This window comes from Ammodytes marinus (genome assembly GCF_949987685.1).
Source record: "Ammodytes marinus genome assembly, chromosome: 20".
Taxonomy (NCBI): Eukaryota; Metazoa; Chordata; class Actinopteri; order Uranoscopiformes; family Ammodytidae; genus Ammodytes; species Ammodytes marinus.
The window spans coordinates 8,894,152-8,910,362 of NC_137224.1; the positions used below are offsets into that span (position 1 = coordinate 8,894,152).

Here is a 16,211-nt window from a genome sequence, read left to right on the forward strand (position 1 = left end):
GTTGAAGATTTAAATTGCAGTTAGCATAAGACAACTACTTCTAATGAACACAATACAACCTAAACATTTTGTTAATGGAGCATGTTGGCAGTGTTGAATGGTATGGTATAAAGTCACCTTTCAAAATATATTTCAGAGAAAAGCAAGTAACATAAGACCTTTCAACACATTGTATAGCTAGGTCCACAGGCTATCGACAATTTATAAAGACATCAGGATTATCAATAATACCTCAAAGAAATCTCAAATATTTTCAATATTAGTGGCATTTTACATAACATACATTTTCAACATGCTTATGTAAACAAAATGCGATATGTTGAGATCATGTACCTAAAGTTCAACATAAATTGGTCACAAATTGAAGCATCACATTTTTTATAAGAGAAGAAGAAATGTAAGATCCTGGAGGGACCGTCTGATTGAGCCTTTGATTACACATGTAAGTACTGAGTTCACTCAGACAAACAGTATCCCCCATAGACTGGAACTCAAAATTGTCCAATTGAGTGAGCAAGGGAGGTGGACTTTTTTTTTTCTTTGAAGACTTCGGCACTAATCAAAGCCGAGGGGGACTGTGACATACTGGCTCCCGATCCTTCAAAGCCATCACCCTTTTCCAATCTGGCCCTAGCTGGAGACCTTTCCTTCTGGCCTCCTGAGCTGTCTGTTAAACACCTGTAAGAAATATTACAGGGCTCGTCTCCCTGAGCACGGCACCTGACCTTTTCAGGTGTCAGAGCCCCACATCAAACAAGCCCACTAAGACCGTTCAGCGGGGCCGGCTCCCGGGGCGTTCGAGGTCCAGCTGCCGACTGACTGACAACTCTAGTAGCAGCGGATGAAGGGCTGCAGACTAGGGGAGGAGGGAGGGGGGAGGGGTGTTTAGAGAAGGAAGTTATTGATCCACACCTGGTCTATCATGAACTGGAGCCTTTCGCTGTTAGTGATATATGTGTGTTTGTGTGTCCCCCGGCTTTGACCTCTGCTGTCTCAAAGGCGTGCTGATGATGATGCTAGCGCGAGAGAGTCACTAAAGAAGAACAAACGCTAAAGCCCCCCTTTTTTTTTCTTTTTTTTTTACAGGCGAGTGGTGACAGGTGAGAGAGCTGGGATAGCCCCCGCAATTTCTAACACATGTCAGCCTATAGATGGATGACAACCCACTGGGGCAGCAGAGAGACTGAGTGTGGGGACCTGGAAAAAAACACACTCAAGCTGTTTCTCTTTGCCTTTTTGATGTGTGAGTGGAGCTATGATTCCCTGTTATGACTTCCAGCCCCGAGGAGGCAACTGCTTGCCTGAGGATGTATAAAAATGAACCAAAAAGGAGTGTTTCAAATCCTAGCTAGAGGGTCATTTCTATCTGTAAAGGGTGAGTGAAAGGTGAATAACCTATTGTCCCCGGTGATGCAGGCTGCACAGGTACCGGTCGGCTCCTCGTTTTGTTCGTAGTAATGTGCGTCGACGTGGGCCTCCTCGGCCTTCTTCTTCAGAATCTCTCCAAAGTTGTCTTTGCCGATGCACCCGAAGAAGGTTGCCACCTTGCGGGGTTCCTGGATCATCCACTGAGAAAGAGAAGAGAAAAAAAACAGAGAAGAAAACAGCAGTTATATTGAGATCAGTTTACAAAATATAAGTCTGTTTGAAGGGTCAAGTTCAGCTAAGCCAGATGGCACATAAACTGTAGCTTCACAGCAAACATACTGCTCGTGATATACGAGGGCTGCGAAGCTGTCGTAAACAACCCAGAGAGCAAATCCACTTCACATAGGAGGCACTATTCTCATCCTGAGCACTCCCTTTTCCCTGTGTGCTAAAAACAGTCTCATCTCCTTATTTACACAAACCCCATAATTCAAGGCTCCATCCTACTTACGCAAACACAGGCTGCTTGTGTGTTGTTTGTAAGAGGAGTGTGTACCTGCCACCACCGCAGGAGTACACTCCCAGAAATGCTTGTTGGCCATTTCTTGGTCTCGACAGCAGTCCTGATGTACTCAGTGACTTTTACCTGATGAGAGAGGGAGGGCGGGGTGCTGCTCAAATTCTACAGTGCTCAGGTTTAACCTCCAAAGATTTATTGACGTTACAGTACGTGCTGCTGTTTGCTCGTTTTATTGCAGCCTCCAGTTTTGTTGCTGACGGGGGCCCCTTGTGAATGAGATGTTGCTGCTTTTGGGGATGACCTGTATATGTGTGAAATTAATCATTTCACACGACCAAATAGCATCTCGGTGGAAAAGGAAAAAATGCATTTTCATCACCAGTCCATAGATGAACACCCTAGGCCCGCCCCACCAATCCCCCGGTCTCCATCATCTAACTAGTTCATATGGGGAAAATACATATACATATACAAAAATATTTTACTTTCATCATTTTAAACAAGGTTCAGGTGGTGTTTTTTAGAACAAGGCTGCCAATTAACTAGCAGAGATGACATAGGAGGGATGTGGTGGCCTTTCCTGGTAAAACACAGGGCTGCAAGTGCTGATTGTTGTCACTATCCAACAATCATAATGTCCAATAGCTCAAGGTGATGCCTCCAAATCGCATTTTGAAGTTGCGACCCACAGTCCAAAATCCCAACGGTATTCAATTATTAGTTATTAAATAGAGTTGAGTGATGAATCCCAATTCCTTTTTTTGCTTGATGAATAAAACTTTTAAGCGATTATCAAATGAATTATCAAATCAGTTTCGGTGAATATTCTAATCGGGTAATCAACACATCTTTTAAGCACAAGTTCTGAGAAAATGAACAGTCACAATGTCATGTATGCCTGTTGTATCTTGACTCATTCAGCTGTGCCCCCCCCCCCCCTTCACCGCCCCACCTGGCTGAAATACACACACATGCATGCACGCACAACTCCACATCGAAAGCCGACAGAAGCTAGCCCTTCTTCCCAAACCCTTTTGCTGCAGGCACCTCGCACTTATCAAGGTCACCGGCTCGGGTACACGTCAAGTCCTATCTGATTTTCCCTTCGCCTTGATGAGCTCCGAATCCCAAGGTTAGGAGCTGCGGGCTGTAAATAATGACAGCGCGGGCCCCCTCCATTTGCAGGCCCTATCAGGTGGGAATGGAGAGGGCCACTCAGGATAGGCCCCCGTCCCTCTGATGACAGCATGGTGAATCACAGTGGAGCCACTGACCTCAACTATACCCACCTAACCCCCCCCCCCCCCCCAACACACACACCTACATCTGAACTCTCCAGCCTCCTCTATACCTCTTTCTAGCTCTGACCGTCGGCTGTACTCTCACTGCCAGCTCAGCTTGTCATTTTACAGGGTCATTAACAGACACACCGACATGTGCACCCACGCAGGGAATAGGCTGACACACACACACACACACACACACACACAAATACATAGAAATCTTCTCTAGTGTCACAGAATCAAAACTCCCTGCCTTCCTAAAAAAACAGCCCTGCTTTTCACCAGAAGCTGCACTGCTTCTCCAATAAACACAAAGCACCTATAGATAAGAAGAAAATGTATTCATTGTGAACATGTAAAAAACATATCTTGCAGGTTTTTTCTCTCCTCTGTGGTGGACAGGAGCAGGGGGGGTTGTATCAATTCATTTCCACCCCTTGCACCCTGCAGACAATCCCTCTCCATTCCCAGATTATGTGAGATAATACCTCCATTATGACAAAAGCGCTATTCGCGGGGTCACCGAGAGGTCAACCAACCCTGTGCTGGGTATTCATGCTTAGTCACATCCCAATTATACCGCAGTGGCAGAGGCAGAAATTGGCAAATGTACATCAAGGCGCTTCATTACTGAGGGCCGCTCCAGTGAAATTAAGCAGCAGATGAGACAAAGTGAGACTTGCCCCCAGGCGGCATGTTAGACAGAAAAGAGAGAGAGAGAGCGAGGAAGTGGATGGGAAGAAAGGGGGAAGCTGAAGTAACAGATTTTTCTGAAGGTGCTTGGAGCTTGTATCTTGCACGGCAGCTCATGTATATTTACTTAACTAGGGAGAATGCTGCTCCCCAAAGATTAATACATTCCCATGATACACCACAGCTAAGCATCTCTATGTACGTTTGGTTACAGAAGGGGAACCTAATACAAACACGCAAGAAAAATATCTCTGAAAAGCAAAGGGGATGATATGCAGCAAAAGCATACTCGCTAAAGGCAAAGTGATGATAAGTATACATAATGTTAACTGGAGAAGAAGTCTGGGGTCGGTTTGGCTTTCATTTACCCAAATAATCTCACCCCCGCCTACCCGTATCCAGCCGTCCACCCACCTACCCAACGCTGGCCCCGGGGGCCCCAGATAGCTATTAATTATGACATCTCATGGTTGCAAGGAGCCCCCCACTTGGGGAGCTGACCTAGGCCTCATCCTCGACATCCAGCAGCTGCCACTCTTCACTACGGAAGGCAGCCGCTTCGCGTGGCAGCTTCCAGGAGGGCAATTACACAGCCCAGATGAGATGAGGGCTGCTGAATGTTTGGGACTGGAGCGCTCAGACTGCCATTAGCACTATAAGCTATTACATTCCCTCCTCTCCTTCTCCTTCTTGTTCTTTTCTGCTCCCCTCCCTTCTTCCGTCTCCTCGCTCACTTGCCGCTGTATATTGATGAAGTGGTAATGGGACCTCTAGTTAGATATTCCTCCTGTAAAAACATTGTCTTTTTTCATAGTCTCCCTCAGGGGTCAATGTATTCTCCCGGAGTTGTTGGGAATCATTTCTGCACTATTAATGATGCAATTCCAATGCAACATAGATCTGAGACGCCGGAGAGAGAGGGCTGCACAGTGGGCTTTTCGTGGGGGAGTTGATAGATGACGCTGTGTGTTATCCTCTAGCACGACAACAACAAAGTGGTGCCTTCTTGCACATCACCAGGAAGCTGCTTGGGCCGTCACTCCAGTTTCCACCCTCTCAACACTGCTCAGTTCATCCTTAAAAAACAAGCACAGAGGAGGAGAAGTCTCCATTCTCCTTGCTTCACCTCACCAGCAGGGTCCCTCTTGAGAAGTACATGGCCGTGCCTAATGATGGTCACATTAATTATAGGCTTATCAACCCCGGCAAAAATTCAATAGGGCTATTTATAGTGGCCTAAAATAGCAAGAGAGTGAGAGGGTGAGAGGGTGCTGCACACCAGGGTGGCCTGTATAACAACCTCCCCTTGCGCCACGAAAATGTCTCTTTAGAGCCCAGAGGTGAAGGGCGGGCGATATCCATGTTTTTTACTGTGCAGTTAAAACAACTAGCAAACATCTGTCCATCACGACCTGTCATGACCAGCTCTTTTATATAAAGAACACGGGCCTTCACCACGATGCGGCTGACATTGATGAGGTCTGGCAGCTTCCATTAAATCACTTTTTTCCCGTAAAGTGCCCGGGCATCAAAGCAACCCGGCCGAGGGTTTTTCACTCAATCAGGTAACACACAAGCCGCTGACACTACCCCTCCCACCCCACCCTCTTCCCTGTCCTCTCAGAGGCTGGAGCCTTCTGGTCAATAACTCCAATCACTTCAATTTCATGCACAGTTAGCCATGTTGGGGGGCTCCTAGGGCACCGCTCGCAACGGGATTGCATATGTTGTTGTCGCTGTTGTTGTTTTTCTTTAATTTTTTCCTCTTCCCTCGGAGGGCTTGATAAGTGGGGTGGGGACCTGCACTGTTTAAAAAAAAGAGAGTTGAGACTGGCCAGGGCTAGCCTAGCGTGGTTGTTTTAACTCTGCCCCACCAAAACGGGCTCCCTGCCAAGCTATTAAAAGTCTCTGTGCTCTGCTTCAGTGACACAGCTAAAAGAATAGAGAGCAGGCAGGAGGCAAGAGCTGTAAATGATCAACACGATAATGAGCTGATTATCATTCAAAGGCATGGATAAGCTCTCTCTCCAGTCATTTCGTTTTAGATCATTCAACCACATTCTCCTCTCTGCAATCAACACTCAAAGGGGTAGTATTGGGCATAGCATGTAGCCCGATGGGAATCCAGGCTCAAATTCAAATTCAAATATCCAGATCCTTGTTGTATTCTTAACATTGCCTGGCTGACTCGTTCCCTTGCTGACACACCAGCATGGTGGGGATGCTTGTGTTATAACTCCTCAGGGCTGTTTTTGTGATGGTTGTTTCACAGTTGTTGTGCAGCTTTAGGCCCTGGCTGCAGGACAATATAAAGCTGATTGATTCACTAATGTTCAAATGTGCAATCGGGACAACTGTGCAGTATTTGGACAGTGACTCACTTCCTACTGTTTTGGCTCCGTTTCAGCAATACATTTGTGCAGAATCTCAACTTTAAAGATGACCTCGTTCTGCATTAGTAGGCGAGACTATGAAGTTCAGCCAATAAGGCCATTACAAATTTTTGAGTCAGCTATTCCTATTGGAATAAAACCTGATCCGGACATGATCCCATTGGTTTACACTTTGATCCTCCCCTGGGATATGTCCCGACACAACCACCTGTTTATTCATATCGAGGAAGAAATTCACCAGTGAACAATGTAGAGATTTGTGCCACATGAACTGGCTGAAGACGGGAATATATTTCCTCATTAATTTAGCATTGAAATATTGTGCAAATGCAAATCAATTTAGGTTTCAATCGACTAATGTTATGCAAATAGGCTTGGGGCCACAACAAGATAACATTAACCAGTAACTTTGATGATGGCTTTTCATTGACGATTTCCACTTAAGATGGCATTTGTATTATGCATGTCAGCCCTTCTTTCTTTTTGGGTTGAATACATTTCTTTTTTATCCTTTTATCTAAAAACGTGCACGTCACAACACGTAAAAAAGGTAAATGGATTGGAAAGGATTTGCGAGTCAGTGTAATTGAGTACTGTAATGAGAAATATTGTATATCTCCTGCATAACACTATACTGAAATGTTAGATTCCTCAAATGCTTATATTCCACAACCTCTCAGACAGGTTGCACCTTTTCTATTGTCTTGTGCTCAGACCCCCCCCCCTGCTGTGTTGATCAGACTGTCTCAGAGCCTCCCCCCTCCCCCTCACTGACCAATCGAAACACACTGCATTGTTGTTTACGATGAACTGTATGCATTGTTGTTAAAGTATAAAATATGTGACTTGGTGTCTGATCTTGGTCATTCTTCACCCTGACAGCATACAGCTGGGGTCAGGAATGGACCGTCATTTCTAAGGACCCAGGAACATGAAGCCTCTATGTTCTGATTAAATACTCTGCTTGATTAATATCGGGGGCAACCGTGGCTCAGGTGGTTAAGCAGGTTGGCCAACGATCCAAGGGTTGGAGGTTCGATTCCCGCTCTGCCACCAGTGTCATGGTTGTTGTGTCCTTGGGCAAGACACTTCACCCACCTTGCCTCGTGTGAATGTGTATGACTGCTGTATGTTTGAGGTGGTGGTCGGAGGGGCCGTAGGCGCTGAATGGCAGCCACGCTTCCGTCAGTCTGCCCCAGGGCAGCTGTGGCTACTATGGTAGTTTACCACCACCAGTATGACTGTGTGTGAATGAATGGAACCTGGAACCCTGTAAAGCGTCTTTGAGTGCCTTGAAAAGCGCTATATAAATCCAATCCATTGATTAATACAGCCTAAGATCTCATTGTTCTCCTCACAGTACTAAGCCAAAACAATAACAAATGTGTTTTGCTTAAATGCATATGGACTGTACATGGTAAAAGCCATGTTCAACACCCAGTAAATAAAAAACAACTCACAAAACAGAGGATTCTCCAAGTGTGATGGAAATAAACAATCTGTCTCTAAAAGACACTGGTACACTACCCTCGGGGAGTGATGTTGACAACATAAAAACACACATACAAGGCAGCTTCCGTGTCCGCTAACACATGTGTCAGAGACGGGGGCGGAGGGGGTGGGCGGGCGAGGTGACAGCTCCCAGGAACATCCCCCGATGATAAGCATCAAACCGGTTGACGCGCTGACACACTCCATAGGTCCCGATGTTAAACACGACAAGAATGTCCCCGACAATATCTCTTCACCCTCTTCAGAGAGCTATCAAAGGGCAAGTTCAGTGAGTGAACAAAATAACCTCCCCACCCCCTCACCACCACCCTTCCACCCACACACCTCCTAACACATCTTGCTGCAGCATCTTCGCACTGCATAAGCATCAGAGATGTGACGTTGTCCCCAGGCACCAACTTTATCTAAAAAGGAAACACCAGATTTTTTTTCCTGACTCTTTTTTGGCTCCTCTTCATTCCTCGCCTCCCCTTGTTAAACACACAACCTTGATTTGGTTTCTGTTGCCCGGGAGGGGTGAATTATTTACAGGATAAACAAGGTGATGTTTGTTTCAGTCAGTGAGAGCCAAACTCCCCTATCGCAGCGGCAAAGAGGCAGACGGGGTTTACCTGGCAGGCATGAGAGGGCTGAGCTCACATACACAATAGCAGCCCCGTACAGCGATATACCTTTCTGAAAATACCTCAACACCACATTCATGGCCTGGGCGTCCCCGACTGCTGGTGTTGTCCTATTTATTTGCAGAGACAATGGTGGCTATAAAAGCACACAAGCGGATTTACAGAGTATGCGAGTGTGCATGAAGCGAAGATGGGGGTGTTATATTAAGTGATCATAAAGTGGCGTTTGTGCTTGCGGGGGTTGCTGCTGCAGCCATAGCTTGAGACGAGAAAGATGATGAGGGGGACCTTTGCAGCTAAAGCCTCTAATCCTGTCTGTGGTCTGTGGGGGTTCCAGCTGGTGGGAGTGCAGCTGTGCCTGGCCCCTTGCACAGGTGAATCAGTTCTGCCCACAGCTCCCCTGTAAAGCAGGTGTGGTGGATTTGTACGGAGCTTTGATCTCGAGAAAAAAAGCGCTCACCCTGGATACGGGGAGTGCAGGTGATCCGTGTTATACTTATAGTTCTTTCTTAATTTATTTATTTTTGAACATGCAGTGCAGGTCAGGCCCAGCTAAATTTAATGTGGCAGTGCGGAAAATACACTTCACAAACATGAGCTGCTGGGAGAAAGTGGGCTTTAATGGTTTGTTATGACTGAAACTCGCCGTGACATAATTTACCACCAATGATGATTATTCAACAAACTGTCCATCCCAGACGTGATTAACCCTAATCTCCACATGTATCCATCGTGGACCACTGACACAATTCTTTATTGTTTAGTTATTTTTGACATACATAAAATATAGGTCTGTGATCATAAGCTGCTTAAAAACATGAATGCCACAAATTATTTAATGGTGATCATGCTGCATTATGTCAGCCTGATGCTTGTCCCCCCGCCTGGCAAAAACACATACTTCACCAGCAGACAAAACAGCTGTGCTCCTAGTTTGACCTCTGACCCTGTATGCACGTTCACATAAAACACAGCGGTTTACCTTGACGGGGGGGGGGGGAGGCTATGATTACTCATGCCTGTGTGTCCTTTTTCTGCAGGCAAAGAGGTTTCTCTTCATGTTACCAGCTGGAAATATCAGTGATAGCTTCTCCGCTTACGAAGCGCGCCGGCGTACAGGCAGTTTGTGTGCAGATTCTGTGGCCGGCTGGCTGCACAGGTAAGCATAAAATAGCTCTTAGCTGGGGCCTGACCTTGAGAAGGATGCCATCGAATCAGAGAGCTCGCCGCAGTAAAGGACCTATCATTGCACTAATAGACTAAATCTTCCCTCTGTGCCCGGATCATGGACAATGCACGGATGGCTTCCTCCTGCTTGGGAAGTTAAAGGGGCTATTGATTCGATAAATTAAACGAGGAAAAAATAAGCCATGATGAAAGAAATACTGCTGTTGGGCGGGTATAGATTGAACCGGTGTAACAGTCTGCACACCTAATTTAATTTTCAGTTTATAGACATAACAGAATTGGATGACGGCAATTGACTAAACAGTTAAGATGCAAGAGACTGAACAGCCTGTGCTTTCTGTGCTCAATGCCAAGAACGAAACAACATCAGAGGTGGAGAGAGGATGCGGTGTTGCTTCTTTATCTACTCCCCATCATCCAGCTGGAAGCAGACAGATTCAACTTAATAATAAGGAAAAGATTTAAGAACAGTTGCCGGCATTGAACTTTGAGGTTGTGCGATCAAATTCCACCTTATCAACTGGCAGTTTAAACAAGTTGTGTTATTTTTCTGACGGCTTACATGGAGTGGGAGAGAGAAGCTGGGGGGGGGGGGGGGGGACAAGCTGGAACCGTCATAACTACTGGCTGCTGCAGTGCATCGTGACAAACAACGGGCGAAAAAACTTGGGATTTATTGCTCTGATAACCTTCCAGATTCCTTCGGCTGGTGCTGTACTGCCAGACAACTCCAACAGAGTTATGCATCATTAATCCCCATGAACACTGCCAGTGATAAATAATGCTGTGCGTCCCTATGAAAAATAAGGCAGTTATTACCAAACCATAAAGGATGCTATTCGTATCATCACTTCGAGCAGATAATAACGGGAAAGATACGATGTTTCAAGGATACAAAAGCACACTCGCGCTGACAGTGAGCTGTATATTTCTACTCTTGGGAAAAAAAAAATAATTCTGCAATAAATAACAGCCCCTGAGCAGAGTAAATTAAAGATCTTTATATCGGTGTCATAACGCTCGTGATGGTGAGCAGACACCCGAGCTATCAAATACTAAACAAAATACTACAAAATAAAACTAAGGTATGTAATGTCTTATCTCCATCTGTACAATCATAAATAGCATAAAATATAGCGGGTAATCACTTAGCACACTACCAAAATAAAAGCGTCTCTAGTAACCTGTTGCTTGACGATTTCCCACAAAGAGCAGCTTATTCCACTCATCCGATAATTTCTCAAGGCTCAGACTTGAATCCAGTCCAATGAACATAGTAATACTATATCCCCTACAGGTGTAAATTCTTGGTGGTTAAGCAACGCAAAGAGAAACTAGAAGAAACTCTGTTTGATACAGAGATGTTTCTAGCACCAGATGCTGTGGGGCCCTCTCTTGTGAGAAGCCCGGGCGAAGATCATTTACTTTCCTATTGAGAGTTGGAACATAAATTCAAACCCCTGCAATAAATCAAATATAAATTTTCGGCTCCCCTCGTTTTTCCCGGGGAACGGCTGCAATAACAATGTCATCTGACTCTGCCTGGTTACCATTAACGCTCTGGATTCCGTCCATGCTAATGATTTGGTCCCGTATCCTATGCGTTTTACAACGAGAAGAAAGGAAATATTACTGACTCATTTTACGCTTTGCAGGTTAAGAGAAGAAACCAAGGTCTGTGACAGATACTCTTTACATATACAGTTATTTCCAAACTTCTCTCAAAATGGATACTCCTTGCCAGATATAACACCCCGTGTGCCAATAATGTTAATATACCGAAACTCTGCGGCTGCAACTTTCACATTTCTAGACAGCGACGTTTCAGAGCCAGAAAGGAGTACAATGCACTCCAGTTAAATCTAACTTGAGTGAAAAATGTGATTTCTATTTAGATATTGTTCCGAGTGCCAAACGAGCCTTTCCTTCTGCCAAATAAACAAATTCAATCTCATTCAGACTATTTTCTACTTGAAATCACAGTCTCATACTAATCTTTAAATAATGAGCCTGGGCAAAGACTGACTCACCTAACTCCCACCCTACACTGAGCATTTACTGGAATGGACACATATCACCATCTGAGCTGTTTTCATAACCCAAATATATACTGTCTCTAGTATCAGAATCCGATTCATACTATATATTTGTTTCGCACAGTGTTAACAGACTTTTAAATTCTAGTCAAAGTGGAGCACAGGGAGCCGTTTCTGGCCACAGCGAGTAAGAAACATTGCGGGTGAAGCACACTTTACTTTTTAAACAAAAAGCAAACCAATTTCAGTGCAGCACCTGCACCCTACTGCCCGTGTTGGCTTTGGCGAAGCAGATGCAACGTGCTTTCAGCCAACACTACACAGGCTGTGTGCCTGTAAGAATTTGCACTGACAGAAGGCTTTTAGAGAAGAACCAAGGTCGCCACTACAATAACACAGCACAGAGGATCAGCTCAGAGCCAGGAGGGAAGTGCTATGTGTTCACTCACACCCTTGAAATAAAGACCAATGAGTGCAGAAGGATACAAAGTTCAATAAACTTATCTTCACTTTGTTACCTCCGTAGAAATACTTAAATAAGCAGGAGGCTTACAGGCTCTGTTTTGCTCTTATTGTATTATACACTTTAGTATAAACTAACTGTGTGGATAAAGAAATCTCGATCCAGCTTAAATATATTGTTAGTGTAATAATGTCGGAAGCTGATGCCAGCCTCTTTAACAAGGAAATGTATTATCATACAGCTGCCTTCAGAGAGCAAGAAATGAGCAAGTTAAATAAATGCACGCTTATTTTGTTCAACATATAATAATATCTGATAATATCTGCCAGGGAGGTTATGAATTTGATCCAGAAGGTGTTTTTTATTTGAGTGAGCGGGACATCTCAAAACCTTGAAAACACATTTCAACTTGTTGTGTAGGATTTTAAAAATAGGCATTTCAACCAATAATTAGTTCACAAAGCACTCTTGCATCTCAACTCGCATCACGATGAACAGGGGTTTCTAACTTTCTGCCCTCATAGTGTAAAGTCCCTGTATGTGTGTGTGCATGCAAGGATAAGTTTTTTTCCCCTCCTTTTTTGATAATTGGTAATGATGGGAAAGCCCCAGCAGGCTTCTTTAAAAAGGTTGTCAGAGAAATCGCTAACAGCTGCCAGCCGCAGGAATTAAAGAAATGCCACACTAGCACTTTGTGATTGGCATAAGGAAGTTACACCCACTTTGTAATAATATGTTTCTCTTTTGGTGACATGCCAAATGGGCTGCTGCCAATGTAGACATGACAGACCGATCAGATCCTTCTCTACCAAAACTTCAGGCCAAGAAAAACTATCGTTTTCTGTCGAAGGGCCAAGGTCGAGCCGCTGTGAAGCTCATAAATACCAATGAGATGTAATCTATAGAACAAATCAAATAATGGTTACTCCACTCAAATGAATAAGACTAAATTATAGCTATTTGCCTTTACATTTCTGACATGCTTTCATACCTGGTAGCTCTCTTGACAATATAATTATGTCATTCACACAATCACGTAAGAATTATTCAATGTTAATTCTTAATGGGTAATTAATGTCATTCTTAATGACTAATAACTGATTTTGGTGCAGTTAAGCAGCATGATACTGCTTCACTGTGGCTACGGCCGCTATACTGTTCTATAGAAGTAAAGTCATGCAAACAAAAGAAACTAAAAACCTTCAGGAGAAATTAGATCGAGGGACTGACTGTAGTCGTACATCTTGCTCGACTCCACCTGCGCAGGTCCGTCTGTAATAACCCGCTCTGTCTGCACTGCAGGTGTGTTTACTCCAGACCTATTTACCACAAATACACACTTTCCAACAGCAGCCCTGTTTCTTCTTCTGTCTCCTCACCGTGAATCCGCCCCGGCCCCCTCCCAGCCTTGATGATACATTTACTTTCCATAAATCAATTTTTGAAACTCAGCAATTACCCCACACCGCAGGGAGTCAGTGGAAATCTATAAGTCAAAGGTCTGGAAGATGCTCAATAGTCACTCCTGTCACTTCCTGTCCAACTGCTTCAAAAGAGATGGCGATGGACCTCAGTGGTAAAGCTAAGACGGGTCAATAATAAACAACTGACTAGAGACGCAAAGTGAAAAAATGATTCATGCAAGAGACCTTGGTGGGGAGAACAAAACAAAGAAAAATTAAAACTATGTGTCCACCTGCTTTATACCCACTTCATAGTTCACTTCCTAGAACAATGTTCCTCAAACACTATTAACTGCAAATGTAAGCACATCTTTTTGTCTACTGTATATTGAAATAAGGACACCCAATCGCATATTGTCTGTGGTATGGAATTGGGACTTTGGTGGTGTAATTCTTGTTGGTTGCAGATAGATAGATGGATCAATAAATGTCATAGAACACTTAATGCCCCTTTAATAACTTTTGGATGCAGGAAGTAAAGCTTACACACACTGGCAGTATTACCATCGAGCGACATGTACAGCTGAAGTGCCAGAAAGACCCTTGAGACAAAGAACTGATTTTCTACCGCTGGTCCCAGCAGCTTCCAAGAGGGGAGATTTAATTTCTTTACATGTTTACCTTTGTTTCATACCTATACCTATCTCTCCCCTCTTACATTTCTCTCCTCTTCCTTCCCGGGAGACAGAGCAGGCAGAGCTCTAATAAACAGTTGTGTGAAGCCTTGCAGTGACGGCGTATGCCGCGGCAACCGATGTGATCAATTATCGAGTGGCCGATTCTCTTTAATTAGAGGGTTTAAGTATTGAGTTAGTCTGGGTGGGAAGCTGGGAAGCAGCATGTAAACCAACCTCATTACACTGCAGTGATTCACCTCCCAGGAGCTGTGATCCACACGGCGTTTACACCATACATTTGTTTCTGTGGTAACATATCGAGTGGAGGAATGGCTCTGTGACAGACCTAGTTTTTTTTTCTTCCCCCCTCCTCTCCTTCACTCTCTCTCTCTCTCTCCATTTTCTTTCTTTCACTCTCCCTCCCTCCCTCCCACTCACTGCTGAAGAGGCTGTCACACTGGCTTGCCTTTTGTTGTGGAGAGTCTGGAGAGGTAGCACAATGTGTCCTAGTTAAAGCAGTGCCCCATCTGCCCGGCATAATTAGACAATTATGCTAGAAGGATTCGTCATTAATTCCTTTGTGGTGGCCAATTTCGAACCACAAGGAGGTCTCAGGTTTAGTTTTTCTTTGCAGATCTCCTTTCATTTCACCCTGGCCCCTGTTATCGTCCTCAAGTATTGATACTGTGGCTACTTGGGGCAGGAAAATATTCTATTGCCTATATTGACTGGTTTGTATGGTTGTAGTGAAAAGGCCAAGGGGGAATATTGGCTGCTGTCTAAGTGCTGAATAAAAACAAGCAGAGAGGAAACAGTACTGCAAAAACACAGGCAGGCACACACAACAAACAATCGTAGTTAATATACTTTGTGGAAGTAAGGATTACGGATGAAATATTGTGTGGAGCATTGCATTTGCGAGCATTGTATACTAATATGTAATTGGTTGGTATAGGCAGTTGCTTAAACTGTATAATGACATGCAAACAAGTACTTTGTACACTTGTGAAGCTGTTCCAAATATTAGCACTATCATGTACAGCATCACTGGTGCATAGTCTTTAATGCAACCAATCCATTATCAGCCTGTTAGCATTGTATGTTACATGCTAATGTTAGCATGGTATCTCAAAAAACTGTAGACATAAATGCTAGACAAGACGGTATTAAAAAAAAAGGTGTTTCTGAGACACAATCAAAGATCAATGCTGCATTCAAAATCACTCCCGCTGATACTACTAATACTCTGCTACTTTTTGCTATCGACAATTACCGGTCATTTAAGTGAAAAACCTGAGCAGTACACATGTCCCTCAAACAGAATAAAATGTAAACCCATCTAGCCATTGCTAAATGCGCTGCAACACTGGACCTAAATGTCAATATAATCACAAAAAGACAACTGTTGAGTGTTTATTATGTAAAGAGCAGAGCATGAATGAAGGAGGGACATTGCACAAGACATCACTTCAACCCTTTATTCAACTAACTAGCCTTTAGACTTAATTATATGGTTCTGGCAGTTCCACCTGAGCTTTCCGTCTGTTGTTATGGAGCAACCTGCTACTTGTAAAAGTACAATTGTAAACTCCCCATCGAAGCATATGTGTTGTCACATTAGTTGCTTAACAGTTTCACTGAGTAACTCAGCTTGACAGAGACATGTGGGAAGATATCTTACAATGTAACTCAAATCTGATTAGAGCAGTGATCTAATCAGGCATGAATTCATCTGTGAAGACAAGCAGGCAAGAGAAAATCACCGCGGAGAATTCTGTATAATTATCAAAAAACTCACAGCGGTACATTAAAATTCTAATTACGGCATATTATCTTAATTGCAAAGGAGATGCAAATCAAAACAAGGTTAAAGCTGCTCCCTTAACATGCAGGCGAACATGTGGCGGAGAACTCTTCAACACTCACTGAATCAGCTTGACTTGTTCGACATGAGAGGCTGTCATTTTGTAATGCTTCCCCCTCTTAGGGGCGATAATCCTAGCTGAGAGCACAAGCAGCAGTGGCGCAGTCATGCAACAATAAGACAGAACA

The 16,211-nt window shown here is 44.1% G+C and overlaps 1 protein-coding gene across 2 annotated transcripts in view; it reads right to left on the reverse strand.

The window, feature by feature from the left end:
• LOC307267059 (adenosine kinase-like) overlaps positions 1 to 16,211 on the reverse strand; it is a 97,494-nt gene that overhangs the window by 56,534 nt on the left and 24,749 nt on the right. For both annotated transcript variants that reach the window (XM_080049259.1, XM_080049260.1), the window contains exon 5: positions 1,396 to 1,568. In XM_080049259.1, coding sequence (XP_079905385.1) covers positions 1,396 to 1,568 — 173 coding nt within the window. The remainder of the gene's footprint in view (positions 1 to 1,395; positions 1,569 to 16,211) is intronic.